The sequence below is a fragment of the Oncorhynchus mykiss genome, chromosome 12, assembly GCF_057628025.1.
Source record: "Oncorhynchus mykiss isolate SJ-2025 chromosome 12, ASM5762802v1, whole genome shotgun sequence".
Classification (NCBI taxonomy): domain Eukaryota; kingdom Metazoa; phylum Chordata; class Actinopteri; order Salmoniformes; family Salmonidae; genus Oncorhynchus; species Oncorhynchus mykiss.
In genome coordinates, this window is record NC_143033.1 from 8,598,687 (window position 1) to 8,613,939 (window position 15,253).

The window sequence follows — 15,253 nt, forward strand, 5'->3', positions numbered from 1 at the left end:
TCAGGACAGGCGGAAATAATCTGCTAGATTGGCATGTGCATCTGCCATTTTCATCAGGAGCAACAGGTTTAACATCCAATGAATGTTTGGAAAAAAACCTTTCACCTTCTTACACACACATAAGTAGCAGTGACCGAACGACTGGTCATCTGTGTTATTGTAGCCGAAGGGGACATCCCACCTTCCACTGGTTACATCCAAAATGGTATCCTATTTCCTACATAGTGCACTATTTGACCTTTGGGAAGCAGCCCACGGCTCCCAGCCCATGGCTCCCAGCCCACTTCCTGTTCTTTGTATCATATTTAAAATAGGAAGTTGTTGTTCCAGTCATTATTCATGTCCAACAACCTTTATACACACATTGTTTATACACACATTGTTTATACATACGTTGTTTATACATACATTGTTTTGAGTATTACAGAAGAGCTGATGCACATCGGCAGAAAGACCTTTGGCAATGATCCAAGGGGCAAGTCAACTGGAGGTACCAGTTTTGGTGTCAATTCCTTTTGCAATTTCACTTAACTTCCAAAATGTATGCACTATGTTCCACTGGGGGAATGTTAATCTCATGAAAAAGGTGTAAACATATGTCAATTTACTTAAATAGCTAGCTAGTGCACAATTTGAGATGGTGGGTGGTGAGATTAGGGGATTCTGGGTGGTGAGATTAGGGGATTCTGGGTTGTGAGAATAGGGGATTCTGGGTTGTGAGATTAGGGGATTCTGGGTTGTGAGAATAGGGGATTCTGGGTTGTGAGATTAGGAGATTCTGGGTTGTGAGATTAGGGGATTCTGGGTTGTGAGAATAGGGGATTCTGGGTTGTGAGATTAGGGGATTCTGGGTTGTGAGAATAGGGGATTCTGGGTTGTGAGAATAGGGGATTCTGGGTTGTGAGATTAGGAGATTCTGGGTTGTGAGATTAGGGGATTCTGGGTTGTGAGAACAGGGGATTCTGGGTTGTGAGATTAGGGGATTCTGGGTTGTGAGAATAGGGGATTCCGGCTTGTGAGAATAGGGGATTCTGGGTTGTGAGAACAGGGGATTCTGGGTTGTGAGATTAGGGGATTCTGGGTTGTGAGATTAGGGGATTCTGGGTTGTGAGATTAGGAGATTCTGGGTTGTGAAATGACATAATGATCAACTGGAGGTACCAGCAGGGTTTGGGTCAGTTCCATTCAGAATTTCAGTGTCCTTCCTGAATTGAAATGCAAAGAAGTAGGAACTGTATAAAGTATGTGAAGTATGTGAAATATGAATCTAAAAACTGTAATATTTCTCCGTTCTTTGTTTCTTTTCAGACAGTAACATCATGGTTTGGTTAATTGGTTGGTTGGTGGATTATTTAATTGATTGTTTGTTGTGATCCTCAGGTCCATCTTCATGGAGTTTGAGAAAGATGTGAAGGTGAAGGGGCTCCCAGCGTATCGTTTCACCCCTCCTCGTGATGTCCTGGCAAGCAAGGAGGAGAACCCAGCCAACGAAGGATTCTGTGTCTCCCCCAAAGAGTGCCTGGGCACCGGCTTGCTCAAAGTCAGCGTATGCCGAAAAGGTAGGTGCACCTCCACTACACCCCTATCTAACTGCCTACCTCCAGGTGTAGTAGGGTCTACCTCCTCCTCTCTCCTCTCCTCCAGGGGTAGTAGGGTCTACCTCCTCCTCTCTCCTCTCCTCCAGGTGTAGTAGGGTCTACCTCCTCCTCTCTCCTCTCCTCCAGGGGTAGTAGGGTCTACCTCCTCCTCTCTCCTCTCCTCCAGGGGTAGTAGGGTCTACCTCCTCTCTCCTCTCCTCCAGGTGTAGTAGGGTCTACCTCCTCTCTCCTCTCCTCCAGGTGTAGTAGGGTCTACCTCCTCTCTCCTCTCCTCCAGGGGTATTAGGGTCTACCTCCTCCTCTCTCCTCTCCTCCAGGTGTAGTAGGGTCTACCTCCTCCTCTCTCCTCTCCTCCAGGGGTAGTAGGGTCTACCTCCTCCTCTCTCCTCACCTCTCCTCCAGGTGTAGTAGAGTCTACCTCCTCCTCTCTCCTCTCCTCCAGGTGTAGTAGGGTCTACATCCTCCTCTCCTCCAGGGGTAGTAGGGTCTACCTCCTCCTCTCTCCTCTCCTCCAGGTGTAGTAGGGTCTACCTCCTCCTCTCTCCTCTCCTCCAAGGGTAGTAGGGTCTACCTCCTCTCTCCTCTCCTCCAGGTGTAGTAGGGTCTACATCCTCCTCTCCTCTCCTCTCCTCCAGGGGTAGTAGGGTCTACCTCCTCCGCTCTCCTCTCCTCCAGGTGTAGTAGGGTCTACCTCCTCCTCTCTCCTCTCCTCCAGGGGTAGTAGGGTCTACCTCCTCTCTCCTCTCCTCCAGGTGTAGTAGGGTCTACCTCCTCCTCTCTCCTCTCCTCCAGGGGTAGTAGGGTCTACCTCCTCCTCTCTCCTCTCCTCCAGGTGTAGTAGGGTCTACCTCCTCCTCTCTCCTCTCCTCCAGGGGTAGTAGGGTCTACCTCCTCCTCTCTCCTCTCCTCCAGGTGTAGTAGGGTCTACCTCCTCCTCTCTCCTCTCCTCCAGGGGTAGTAGGGTCTACCTCCTCTCTCCTCTCCTCCAGGTGTAGTAGGGTCTACATCCTCCTCTCCTCTCCTCCAGGTGTAGTAAGGTCTACCTCCTCTCCTCCAGGGGTAGTAGGGTCTACCTCCTCCTCTCCTCTCCTCCAGGTGTATTTGTATTTATTATGGAGCCCCATTAGATGCTGTCAAGGCAGCAGCTACTCTTCCTGGGGTCCAGCAAAATTAAGGCAGTTTATACAGTTTAAAAAATATTACAATACATTCACAGATTTCACAACACACTGTTTGCCCTCAGGCCCCTTCTCCACCACAACCACATATCTACAGTGCTAAATCCATGTGTGTGTGTGTGTGTGTGTGTGTGTGTGTGTCTGTGCCAATGTTGGTGTTGCTTCACAGTCCCCACTGTTCCATAAGGTTTTTTTTAATCTGTTTTTTTAAATCAAATTTGACTGCTGCATCAGTCACTTGATGTGGAAATAGAGTTCCATGTAGTCATGGCTCTATGTAGTACTGTGGAATAGAGTTCCATGTAGTCATGGCTCTATGTAGTACTGTGGAATAGAGTTCCATGTAGTCATGGCTCTATGTACTACTGTGGAATAGAGTTCCATGTAGTCATGGCTCTATGTAGTACTGTGGAATAGAGTTCCATGTAGTCATGGCTCTATGTAGTACTGTGGAATAGAGTTCCATGTAGTCATGTCTCTATGTAGTACTGTGGAATAGAGTTCCATGTAGTCATGGCTCTATGTACTACTGTGGAATAGAGTTCCATGTAGTCATGGCTCTATGTAGTACTGTGGAATAGAGTTCCATGTAGTCATGGCTCTATGTAGTACTGTGGAATAGAGTTCCATGTAGTCATGGCTCTATGTAGTACTGTGGAATAGAGTTCCATGTAGTCATGTCTCTATGTAGTACTGTGGAATAGAGTTCCATGTAGTCATGGCTCTATGTACTACTGTGGAATAGAGTTCCATGTAGTCATGGCTCTATGTAGTACTGTGGAATAGAGTTCCATGTAGTCATGGCTCTATGTAGTACTGTGGAATAGAGTTCCATGTAGTCATGGCTCTATGTAGTACTGTGGAATAGAGTTCCATGTAGTCATGGCTCTATGTAGTACTGTGGAATAGAGTTCCATGTAGTCATGGCTCTATGTAGTACTGTGGAATAGAGTTCCATGTAGTCATGTCTCTATGTAGTACTGTGGAATAGAGTTCCATGTAGTCATGGCTCTATGTACTACTGTGGAATAGAGTTCCATGTAGTCATGGCTCTATGTAGTACTGTGGAATAGAGTTCCATGTAGTCATGGCTCTATGTAGTACTGTGGAATAGAGTTCCATGTAGTCATGGCTCTATGTAGTACTGTGGAATAGAGTTCCATGTAGTCATGTCTCTATGTAGTACTGTGGAATAGAGTTCCATGTAGTCATGGCTCTATGTACTACTGTGGAATAGAGTTCCATGTAGTCATGGCTCTATGTAGTACTGTGGAATAGAGTTCCATGTAGTCATGGCTCTATGTAGTACTGTGGAATAGAGTTCCATGTAGTCATGGCTCTATGTAGTACTGTGGAATAGAGTTCCATGTAGTCATGGCTCTATGTACTACTGTGGAATAGAGTTCCATGTAGTCATGGCTCTATGTAGTACTGTGGAATAGAGTTCCATGTAGTCATGGCTCTATGTACTACTGTGGAATAGAGTTCCATGTAGTCATGGCTCTATGTAGTACTGTGGAATAGAGTTCCATGTAGTCATGGCTCTATGTAGTACTGTGGAATAGAGTTCCATGTATGTAGTCATGGCTCTATGTACTACTGTGGAATAAAGTTCCATGTAGTCATGGCTCTGTGTAGTACTGTGGAATAGAGTTCCATGTAGTCATGGCTCTATGTAGTACTGTGGAATAGAGTTCCATGTAGACATGTCTCTATGTACTACTGTGGAATAGAGTTCCATGTAGTCATGGCTCTATGTACTACTGTGGAATAGAGTTCCATGTAGTCATGGCTCTATGTAGTACTGTGGAATAGAGTTCCATGTAGTCATGTCTCTATGTAGTACTGTGGAATAGAGTTCCATGTAGTCATGGCTCTATGTACTACTGTGGAATAGAGTTCCATGTAGTCATGGCTCTATGTAGTACTGTGGAATAGAGTTCCATGTAGTCATGGCTCTATGTACTACTGTGGAATAGAGTTCCATGTAGTCATGGCTCTATGTAGTACTGTGGAATAGAGTTCCACGTAGTCATGGCTCTATGTAGTACTGTGGAATAGAGTTCCATGTAGTCATGGCTCTATGTAGTACTGTGGAATAGAGTTCCATGTAGTCATGGCTCTATGTAGTACTGTGGAATAGAGTTCCATGTATGTAGTCATGGCTCTATGTACTACTGTGGAATAAAGTTCCATGTAGTCATGGCTCTGTGTAGTACTGTGGAATAGAGTTCCATGTAGTCATGGCTCTATGTAGTACTGTGGAATAGAATTCCATGTATGTAGTCATGGCTCTATGTAGTACTGTATGCCTCCCACAGTCTGTTCTGGACTTGGGGACTGGGAAGAGACCTCTTGTGGCATGTCTTGTGGGGTATGCATGGGTGTCTGAGCTGTGTGCCAGTAGTTTAGACAGACAGCTCGGTGTATTCAACATGTCAATACCTCTCATAAATACAAGTAGTGATGAAGTTAATCTCTCCTCCACTTTGAGCCAGGAGAGGTTGACATGCATATTATTAATGTTAGCTGTCTGTGTACATCCGAGGGCCAGCCGTGCTGCCCTGTTCTGAGCCAGCCGTGCTGCCCTGTTCTGAGCCAGCCGTGCTGCCCTGTTCTGAGCCAGCCGTGCTGCCCTGTTCTGAACCAGCCGTGCTGCCCTGTTCTGAACCAGCCGTGCTGCCCTGTTCTGAACCAGCCGTGCTGCCCTGTTCTGAACCAGCCGTGCTGCCCTGTTCTGAGCCAGCCGTGCTGCCCTGTTCTGAGCCAGCCGTGCTGCCCTGTTCTGAGCCAGCCGTGCTGCCCTGTTCTGAGCCAGCCGTGCTGCCCTGTTCTGAGCCAGCCGTGCTGCCCTGTTCTGAACCAGCCGCGCTGCCCTGTTCTGAACCAGCCGCGCTGCCCTGTTCTGAACCAGCCGCGCTGCCCTGTTCTGAGCCAGCCGTGCTGCCCTGTTCTGAGCCAGCCGTGCTGCCCTGTTCTGAGCCAGCCGTGCTGCCCTGTTCTGAACCAGCCGTGCTGCCCTGTCCTGAGCCAGCCGTGCTGCCCTGTTCTGAGCCAGCCGTGCTGCCCTGTTCTGAACCAGCCGTGCTGCCCTGTTCTGAGCCATAGGGTCTACCTCCTCCTCTCTCCTCTCCTTTTCATTTTACTCCAGGTCAGTTCAGGAGACAAATTTAAATATGATCAATAAATGGATTGGTTTAATATTTCATACATATAAATATGATGTAACATTACAATCTCACTCATATCTCCCCCAATGTCTTCTGTTGTCCTCCCAAACCCCAGAACACACACACACACACACACACACACACACACACACACACACGTGATTCAGCTCCCCTCTGACTCTACCCCCCCAAAACCACCTGACCAGGCCTGACCCACTAACTGAGTAGGCTGGTTGCTGGGCGGGACGGCGGTAAGCCCTGTCACCTGACTGTGGTTCGGGAAGGATCAGTTAGCCCTTCTAATCTCCTAGGGTGCACTACTTTAGACCAGAGCCCAATGGAACCCTATTCCCTATATAATGCATTACTTTAGATCAGAGCCAATAGTAGTGCACTATGTAGGGAATAGGGTGTCATTTCAGACACAGGCCTCGTGTCCACGGTTGTGTCTGCCCAGTAAGTGTCTCGCAGGTGATTGACTGGATGCATTAGTGCGTTGCCAAGGTTAACATGCCAAAGGAAACAAACACACTCACTCACTCATCCACGTTTAAGAGAGCATATCCTTTAATTGAGCCGTGTGTGGATCGGCGTCCGTTCACCATCAGGCCTGGGTTCAAACATTTCTAAATACTTTATCTGAGCTTGATTGAGCTTGCCTGGCTTAAAGGGACACCTCAGATTTGATCTACAGTGCCTTGCGAAAGTATTCGGCCCCCTTGAACTTTGCGACCTTTTGCCACATTTCAGGCTTCAAACATAAAGATATAAAACTGTATTTTTTTTGTGAAGAATCAACAACAAGTGGGACACAATCATGAAGTGGAACGACATTTATTGGATATTTCAAACTTTTTTAACAAATCAAAAACTGAACAATTGGGCGTGCAAAATTATTCAGCCCCCTTAAGTTAATACTTTGTAGCGCCACCTTTTGCTGCGATTACAGCTGTAAGTCGCTTGGGGTATGTCTCTATCAGTTTTGCACATCGAGAGACTGACATTTTTTCCCATTCCTCCTTGCAAAACAGCTCGAGCTCAGTGAGGTTGGATGGAGAGCATTTGTGAACAGCAGTTTTCAGTTCTTTCCACAGATTCTCGATTGGATTCAGGTCTGGACTTTGACTTGGCCATTCTAACACCTGGATATGTTTATTTTTGAACCATTCCATTGTAGATTTTGCTTTATGTTTTGGATCATTGTCTTGTTGGAAGACAAATCTCCGTCCCAGTCTCAGGTCTTTTGCAGACTCCATCAGGTTTTCTTCCAGAATGGTCCTGTATTTGGCTCCATCCATCTTCCCATCAATTTTAACCATCTTCCCTGTCCCTGCTGAAGAAAAGCAGGCCCAAACCATGATGCTGCCACCACCATGTTTGACAGTGGGGATGGTGTGTTCAGCTGTGTTGCTTTTACGCCAAACATAACGTTTTGCATTGTTGCCAAAAAGTTCAATTTTGGTTTCATCTGACCAGAGCACCTTCTTCCACATGTTTGGTGTGTCTCCCAGGTGGCTTCTGGCAAACTTTAAACGACACTTTTTATGGATATCTTTAAGAAATGGCTTTCTTCTTGCCACTCTTCCATAAAGGCCAGATTTGTGCAATATACGACTGATTGTTGTCCTATGGACAGAGTCTCCCACCTCAGCTGTAGATCTCTGCAGTTCATCCAGAGTGATCATGGGCCTCTTGGCTGCATCTCTGATCAGTCTTCTCCTTGTATGAGCTGAAAGTTTAGAGGGACGGCCAGGTCTTGGTAGATTTGCAGTGGTCTGATACTCCTTCCATTTCAATATTATCGCTTGCACAGTGCTCCTTGGGATGTTTAAAGCTTGGGAAATCTTTTTGTATCCAAATCCGGCTTTAAACTTCTTCACAACAGTATCTCGGACCTGCCTGGTGTGTTCCTTGTTCTTCATGATGCTCTCTGCGCTTTTAACGGACCTCTGAGACTATCACAGTGCAGGTGCATTTATACGGAGACTTGATTACACACAGGTGGATTGTATTTATCATCATTAGTCATTTAGGTCAACATTGGATCATTCAGAGATCCTTACTAAACTTCTGGAGAGAGTTTGCTGCACTGAAAGTAAAGGGGCTGAATAATTTTGCACGCCCAATTTTTCAGTTTTTGATTTGTTAAAAAGTTTGAAATATCCAATAAATGTTGTTCCACTTCATGATTGTGTCCCACTTGTTGTTGATTCTTCTCAAAAAAATACAGTTTTATATCTTTATGTTTGAAGCCTGAAAAGTGGCAAAAGGTCGCAAAGTTCAAGGGGGCCGAATACTTTCGCAAGGCACTGTACTTCCCCAGAGTCAGATGAACTCGTGGTTACAATTTTTATGTCACTGCATGGAATTTGAAGGAGCGGCAGCATAGCCTAGTGGTTGGAGTGTTGGACTAGTAACCGAAAGGTTGCAAATTCAAATCCTCGAGCTGACAAGGGAAAAATCTGTCGTTCTTCCCCTGAACAAGGCAGTTAACCCACTGTTCCTAGGCCGTCATTAAAAATAAGAATTTGTTTTTAACTGACTTGCCTAGTTAAATAAAGGTAAAAAATACAAATAAATAAAGGAAGTTGAAGGTAGTTTTGCGAGCCAATGCTAACTAGCGTTAGAGCACTGACTGGAAGTCTATGGAATTTGCTAGCAACTTCCTTCAGAGACATGAAAAGGGTATCTACAATTTCATCTGACTCTGGGTAAGTAGATAATGGGCCTCGTTGGCAAAATCCCGAAGTATCTCTTTAATGGGACCAATAGAATACTCTCAATTGCTGATCAGGCAAGCTAGAGCGAACGGTCAAGTATTTGAACGATTTCAAACCGTATTTGAACCCAGGTCTGTCCACCAAGTCTGTCAGCTTTCCCCTACTTGTGTTTAGTTCATATCATGATCACCGGGCAAGGACAGGGGAAGTGAGGGGGGCATAGGTATTTGACCTCTCTGCGTCCCAAATGGCACCCTATTCTGTATGTAGTGCACTACTTTTGACCACCACCCATAGGGCTCTGGTACAACGTCGTGCACTATAAAGACGAATAGGGTGTCATTTGGGACCCAGGTTGTATTATGAGGTTGAATGTGTGTTGCTGTGCTAACGCCATCTCCGTCAGGTGACTGTTGCCACAGCTTACCAAAACATCAACTTTGTTCTACTTCCCCCACACGTACTGTAACGTAAACACACAATCCACCTGGACTCTCCAAGTGGCCTCCTATTCCCTATATTGTGGCATAGGACTCTGGTTAAAAGTAGTGCACTATATAAGGAATAGGGTTCCATAGGGGTCTGGTCTAAAGTACTGCACTATATAGGGAATAGGGTTCCATAGGGCTGTGGTCTAAAGTAGTGCACTATATAGGGAATAGGGTTCCATAGGGCTCTGGTCTAAAGTAGTACACTATATAGGGAATAGGGTTCCATAGGGCTCTGGTCTAAAGTAGTGCACTATATAGGGAATAGGGTTCCATAGGGCTGTGGTCTAAAGTAGTGCACTATATATAGGGAATAGGGTTCCATAGGGCTCTGGTCTAAAGTAGTGCACTATATATAGGGAATAGGGTGCCATTTGGGAGGCAGTCCTATAGTACCACACAGTGGACTCATTGGAGGGAAAGTAGACTAGAGGAACTAGCTGTCCCCTGAGGGGAGAGGGACTAGCTGTCTTCTGAGGGGAGAGGGACTAGCTGTCTTCTGAGGGGAGAGGGACTAGCTGTCTTCTGAGGGGAGAGGGACTAGCTGTCTTCTGAGGGGAGAGGGACTAGCTGTCCTCTGAGGGGAGAGGGACTAGCTGTCTTCTGAGGGGAGAGGGACTAGTCCTCTGAGGGCATAGGGATTATAACTTCCGGCGCCGACAGAGATGGCCGCCTCTCTTCGCGTTCCTAGGAAACTATGCAGTATTTGTTTTTTTTTACGTGTTATTTCTTACATTGGTACCCCAGGTCATCTTAGGTTTCATTACATACAGTCGGGAGGAACTACTGAATATAAGAGCAACGTCAACTCACCATCATTACGATCAGGAATACGACTTTCCCGAAGCGGATCCTGTGTTTTGCCCACCACCCAGGACAATGGATCGGATCCCAGCCGGCGAACCAAAACAAAGTTGCCGTAAAATGGGCAGACGAAGCGGTCTTCTGGTCAGGCTCCGTAGACGGGCACATAGCACACCGCTCCTGAGCATACTACTCGCCAATGTCCAGTCTCTTGACAACAAGTTTGATGAAATCCGAGCAAGGGTAGCATTCCAGAGAGACATAAGAGACTGTAACGTTCTTTACTTCACGGAAACATGGCTCACTCGAGACACACTATCGGAGTCGGTACAGCCAGCTGCTTTCTTCACACATCGCGCAGACAGAAACATGCATCTTTCTGGTAAGAAGAGGCGGGGGGGGGGGTATGCCTTATGATTAACGAGACGTGGTGTGATCATAACAACATACAGGAACTCAAGTCCTTCTGTTCACCTGACTTATAATTCCTCACAATCAAATGTCGGACCGCATTATCTACCAAGAGAATTCTTATCGATTATAATCACAGCCATATATATTCCCCCCCAAGCAGACATATCGACGGCCCTGAACTAACTTTATTTGACTCTATGTAAACTGGAAACCACATATCCTGAGGCTGCATTCATTGTAGCTGGGGATTTTAACAAGGCTAATCTGAAAACAAGACTCCCTAAATTCTATCAGCATTTTGATTGTGCTGCCAGGGCTGGTAAAACCCTGGATCATTGTTATTCTAACTTCCACGACGCATATAAGGCCCTCCCCCGCCCTCCTTTTGGAAAAGCTGACCACGACTCCATTTTGTTGTTCCCAGCCTATAGACAGAGACTAAAACAGGAAGCTCGCGCGCTCAGGTCTGTTCAACGCTGGTACGACCAATCTGAGCATGCGCAGACCAGCTGGCTGGTGTGTTTACGGACATATTCAATCAATCCTTCACCTCTAGTGAATCAACACTGCTGTGAGTACCTCTAGAGAAACAACACTGCTGTGAGTACCTCTAGTGAACCAACACTACTGTGAGTACCTCTAGTGAATCAACACTGCTGTGAGTACCTCTAGTGAATCAACACTGCTGTGAGTACCTCTAGTGAAGCCACACTGTTGTGGGTACCTCTAGTGAAGCCACACTGTTGTGGGTACCTCTAGTGATGCCACACTGTTGTGGGTACCTCTAGTGAATCAACACTGCTGCGAGTACCTCTAGTGAATCAACACTGTTGTGGGTACCTCTAGTGAATCAACACTGTTGTGGGTACCTCTAGTGAATCAACACTGTTGTGAGTACCTCTAGTGAATCAACATTGTTGTTAGTACCTCTAGTGAAGCCACACTGTTGTGGGTACCTCTAGTGAATCAACACTGCTGTGGGTACCTCTAGTGAATCAACACTGCTGTGAGTACCTCTAAAGAAACAACACTGCTGTGAGTACCTCTAGTGAACCAACACTACTGTGAGTACCTCTAGTGAATCAACATTGTTGTTAGTACCTCTAGTGAAGCCACACTGCTGTGGGTACCTCTAGTGAATCAACACTGCTGTGAGTACCTCTAGTGAATCAACACTGTTGTGGGTACCTCTAGTGAATCAACACTGCTGTGGGTACCTCTAGTGAATCAACACTGTTGTGGGTACCTCTAGTGAATCAACACTGCTGTGAGTACCTCTAGTGAATCAACACTGTTGTGGGTACCTCTAGTGAATCAACACTGCTGTGAGTACCTCTAGTGAATCAACACTGTTGTGGGTACCTCTAGTGAATCAACACTGCTGTGGGTACCTCTAGTGAATCAACACTGTTGTGGGTACCTCTAGTGAATCAACACTGCTGTGGGTACCTCTAGTGAATCAACACTGCTGTGGGTACCTCTAGTGAATCAACACTGTTGTGGGTACCTCTAGTGAATCAACACTGTTGTGGGTACCTCTAGTGAATCAACACTGCTGTGGGTACCTCTAGTGAATCAACACTGCTGTGGGTGCCTCTAGTGAATCAACACTAACCTGGTACACTAGAGGTACTCACAGCAGTGTTGATTCACTAGAGGTACCCACAGCAGTGTTGGTTCACTAGAGGTACCCACAGCAGTGTTGATTCATTGGAGGTGAAGGATTGATTGAATATGTCCGTTTACACACCAGCCAGCGGGTACATCTAGTGAATCAACATTGCTGTGAGTACCTCTAGTGAAGCAACACTGTTGTGAGTACCTCTAGTGAATCAACACTGCTGTGAGTACCTCTAGTGAATCAACACTGTTGTGAGTACCTCTAGTGAATCAACACTGTTGTGAGTACCTCTAGTGAATCAACACTACTGTGAGTACCTCTAGTGAAGCAACACTGCTGTGAGTACCTCTAGTAAATCAACACTGCTGTGATTATAGTGTTCTACCATTTGCTGAGAACTACCCAGGAGTCACCTGTGTGTTCTTGTAGTATTAGCTAATCCTCAAGGGGTTGTTCCTTTCTGTTTCTGCCCGTTCACATTTGACATACTCAGCTCATATTTTGCAAACAAGATCATCCAATCACAATCCATTTCTTCCTCTCTTAGCTTTGAACAGAGTTCAAATCCCTTAGCCTCTCGTCTTTCCCCGTCTTCACAGAGTTCCAGTCACATTCACTTCTCCTCCCTGTCTCTCTAGGTGCTCCAGTCGTGACGTCCTTTCCTCATTTCTACCTGGGAGATGAGAAGTACTCTAACGCCATTGAAGGACTGGATCCTGTCAGAGAGCATCACCAGACCTACCTGGACCTGAACCCGGTACACAACCCTTACATTTGTGTAATTGGGAATTGCACCAACTGCGAAGGATTATAATTACAATTACCAGGTTATAATTATTGATGTTTAACCTAGACATTACCAGGTTATAATTATTGATGTTTAACCTAGACATTTCCAGGTTATAATTATTGATGTTTAACCTAGACATTTCCAGGTTATAATTATTGATGTTTAACCTAGACATTACCAGGTTATAGTTATAGATGTTTAACCTAGACATTACCAGGTTATAATTATTGATGTTTAACCTAGACATTACCAGGTTATAGTTATCGATGTTTAACCTAGACATTACCAGGTTATAATTATTTATGTTTAACCTAGACATTACCAGGTTATAGTTATAGATGTTTAACCTAGACATTACCAGGTTATAGTTATAGATGTTTAACCTAGACATTACCAGGTTATAATTATTTATGTTTAACCTAGACATGACCAGGTTATAGTTGTAGATGTTTAACCTAGACATTACCAGGTTATAGTTATAGATGTTTAACCTAGACATTACCAGGTTATAGTTATAGATGTTTAACCTAGACATTACCAGGTTATAGTTATAGATGTTTAACCTAGACATTACCAGGTTATAGTTATAGATGTTTAACCTAGACATTACCAGGTTATAGTTATTTATGTTTAACCTAGACATTACCAGGTTATAATTATAGATGTTTAACCTAGACATGAATCAAATATCCAGTACATTGAGCGTTACACCTGCAGTTCACATGGCTCATCAAAACTGTGCCTGTGTTGTTCTACACTTCCAGACCACTGGTGTTCCTATCCGGGCCAGTAAGAGAGCTCAGATCAACATCCTCATCAACAGAATCGGTGGCTTTCCGTGAGTACATACAGTCTATTGTTTCTGAATGATTTCCATCTCACAACCACCACTCAAGTTCAGCTAGCTAAAGACATATAGTTTCCGTTTCTGAATGATTTCCATCTCACAACCACCACTCAAGTCCAGCTAGCTAAAGACATATAGTTTCCGTTTCTGAATGATTTCCATCTCACAACCACCACTCAAGTCCAGCTAGCTAAAGACATATAGTTTCTGTTTCTGAATGATTTCCTTCTTTTGTTCAATTATTTCCGTCTCACAACCAACACCCAAGTTCAAGTAGCAATAATAAAGCTCATAATCTTTATGATATCTATATTATTTCCTTCCATTGTTTAATGATTTTCTTACAATCTATTTTCCTTCACAGGAAAACCAAATCCCTGAACGAGACTATCTTCCCTGTCATGTTTATCAATGAGGTGAGATAATCACCATTTCATTTGACTCCACAAAAATATACAACTTTTGTAGAATATGACATTTCAATTCAGAAAATGTTCATTTAAATCCGAGCGTTAATCGCATTAAGTGTTTTGTTCAGACGGTAGTGATCGACGATGTGTCGGCAGCGAAGCTCCACAAACTGTTGCTGATGGTGATGCTGGTGTCCAACGCCCCTCTCGTCCTGGTTGGTCTGGGGGCCATCCTGCTGCCGGTGTTCATCGGCCTCATCGTCTGCGAATACAAACAGAAGGTAAGACCACGACCATGTTTCTTCCCGTTTTTATTTGACCTTTATTTAACTAGGCAAGTCAGTTAAGAACAAATTCTTATTTACAATTACATCCTAGTAACAGTGGGTTAACTGCCTTGTTCAGGGGGCAGAACGACAGATTTGTACCTTGTCAGCTCGGGGATTCGATCTAGCAACCTTTCGGTTACTGGTCCTACACGCTAACCACTAGGCTACCCTGCCGCCTCTACACTCTAACTACTAGGCTACCTGCCGCCTCTACACTCTAACCACTAGGCTACCCTGCCGCCTCTACACTCTAACCACTAGGCTACCCTGCCGCCTCTACACTCTAACCACTAGGCTACCCTGCCGCCTCTACACTCTAACCACTAGGCTACCCTGCCGCCTCTACACTCTAACCACTAGACTACCTGCCGCCTCTACACTCTAACCACTAGGCTACCTGCCACCTCTACACTCTAACCACTAGGCTACCCTGCCACCTCTACACTCTAACCACTAGGCTACCTGCCGCCTCTACACTCTAACCACTAGACTACCTGCCACCTCTACACTCTAACCACTAGACTACCTGCCACCTCTACACTCTAACCACTAGACTACCTGCCACCTCTACACTCTAACCACTAGGCTACCTGCCTCCTCTACACTCTAACCACTAGTCTACCTGCCACCTCTACACTCTAACCACTAGACTACCTGCCACCTCTACACTCTAACCACTAGACTACCTGCCACCTCTACGCTCTAACCACTAGACTACCTGCCACCTCTACACTCTAACCACTAGACTACCTGCCACCTCTACACTCTAACCACTAGACTACCTGCCACCTCTACACTCTAACCACTAGGCTACCTGCCTCCTCTACACTCTAACCACTAGGCTTCCTGCCGCCTCTACACTCTAACCACTAGGCTACCTGCCG

The 15,253-nt window shown here is 45.5% G+C and overlaps 1 protein-coding gene across 1 annotated transcript in view; it reads left to right on the forward strand.

The window, feature by feature from the left end:
- scarb2b (scavenger receptor class B, member 2b) overlaps nt 1–15,253 on the forward strand; it is a 65,033-nt gene that overhangs the window by 34,875 nt on the left and 14,905 nt on the right. Inside the window, exons 7-11 of the mRNA XM_036936807.2 lie at nt 1,381–1,559; nt 12,632–12,750; nt 13,548–13,621; nt 13,995–14,046; nt 14,169–14,321. Coding sequence (XP_036792702.1) covers nt 1,381–1,559; nt 12,632–12,750; nt 13,548–13,621; nt 13,995–14,046; nt 14,169–14,321 — 577 coding nt within the window. The remainder of the gene's footprint in view (nt 1–1,380; nt 1,560–12,631; nt 12,751–13,547; nt 13,622–13,994; nt 14,047–14,168; nt 14,322–15,253) is intronic.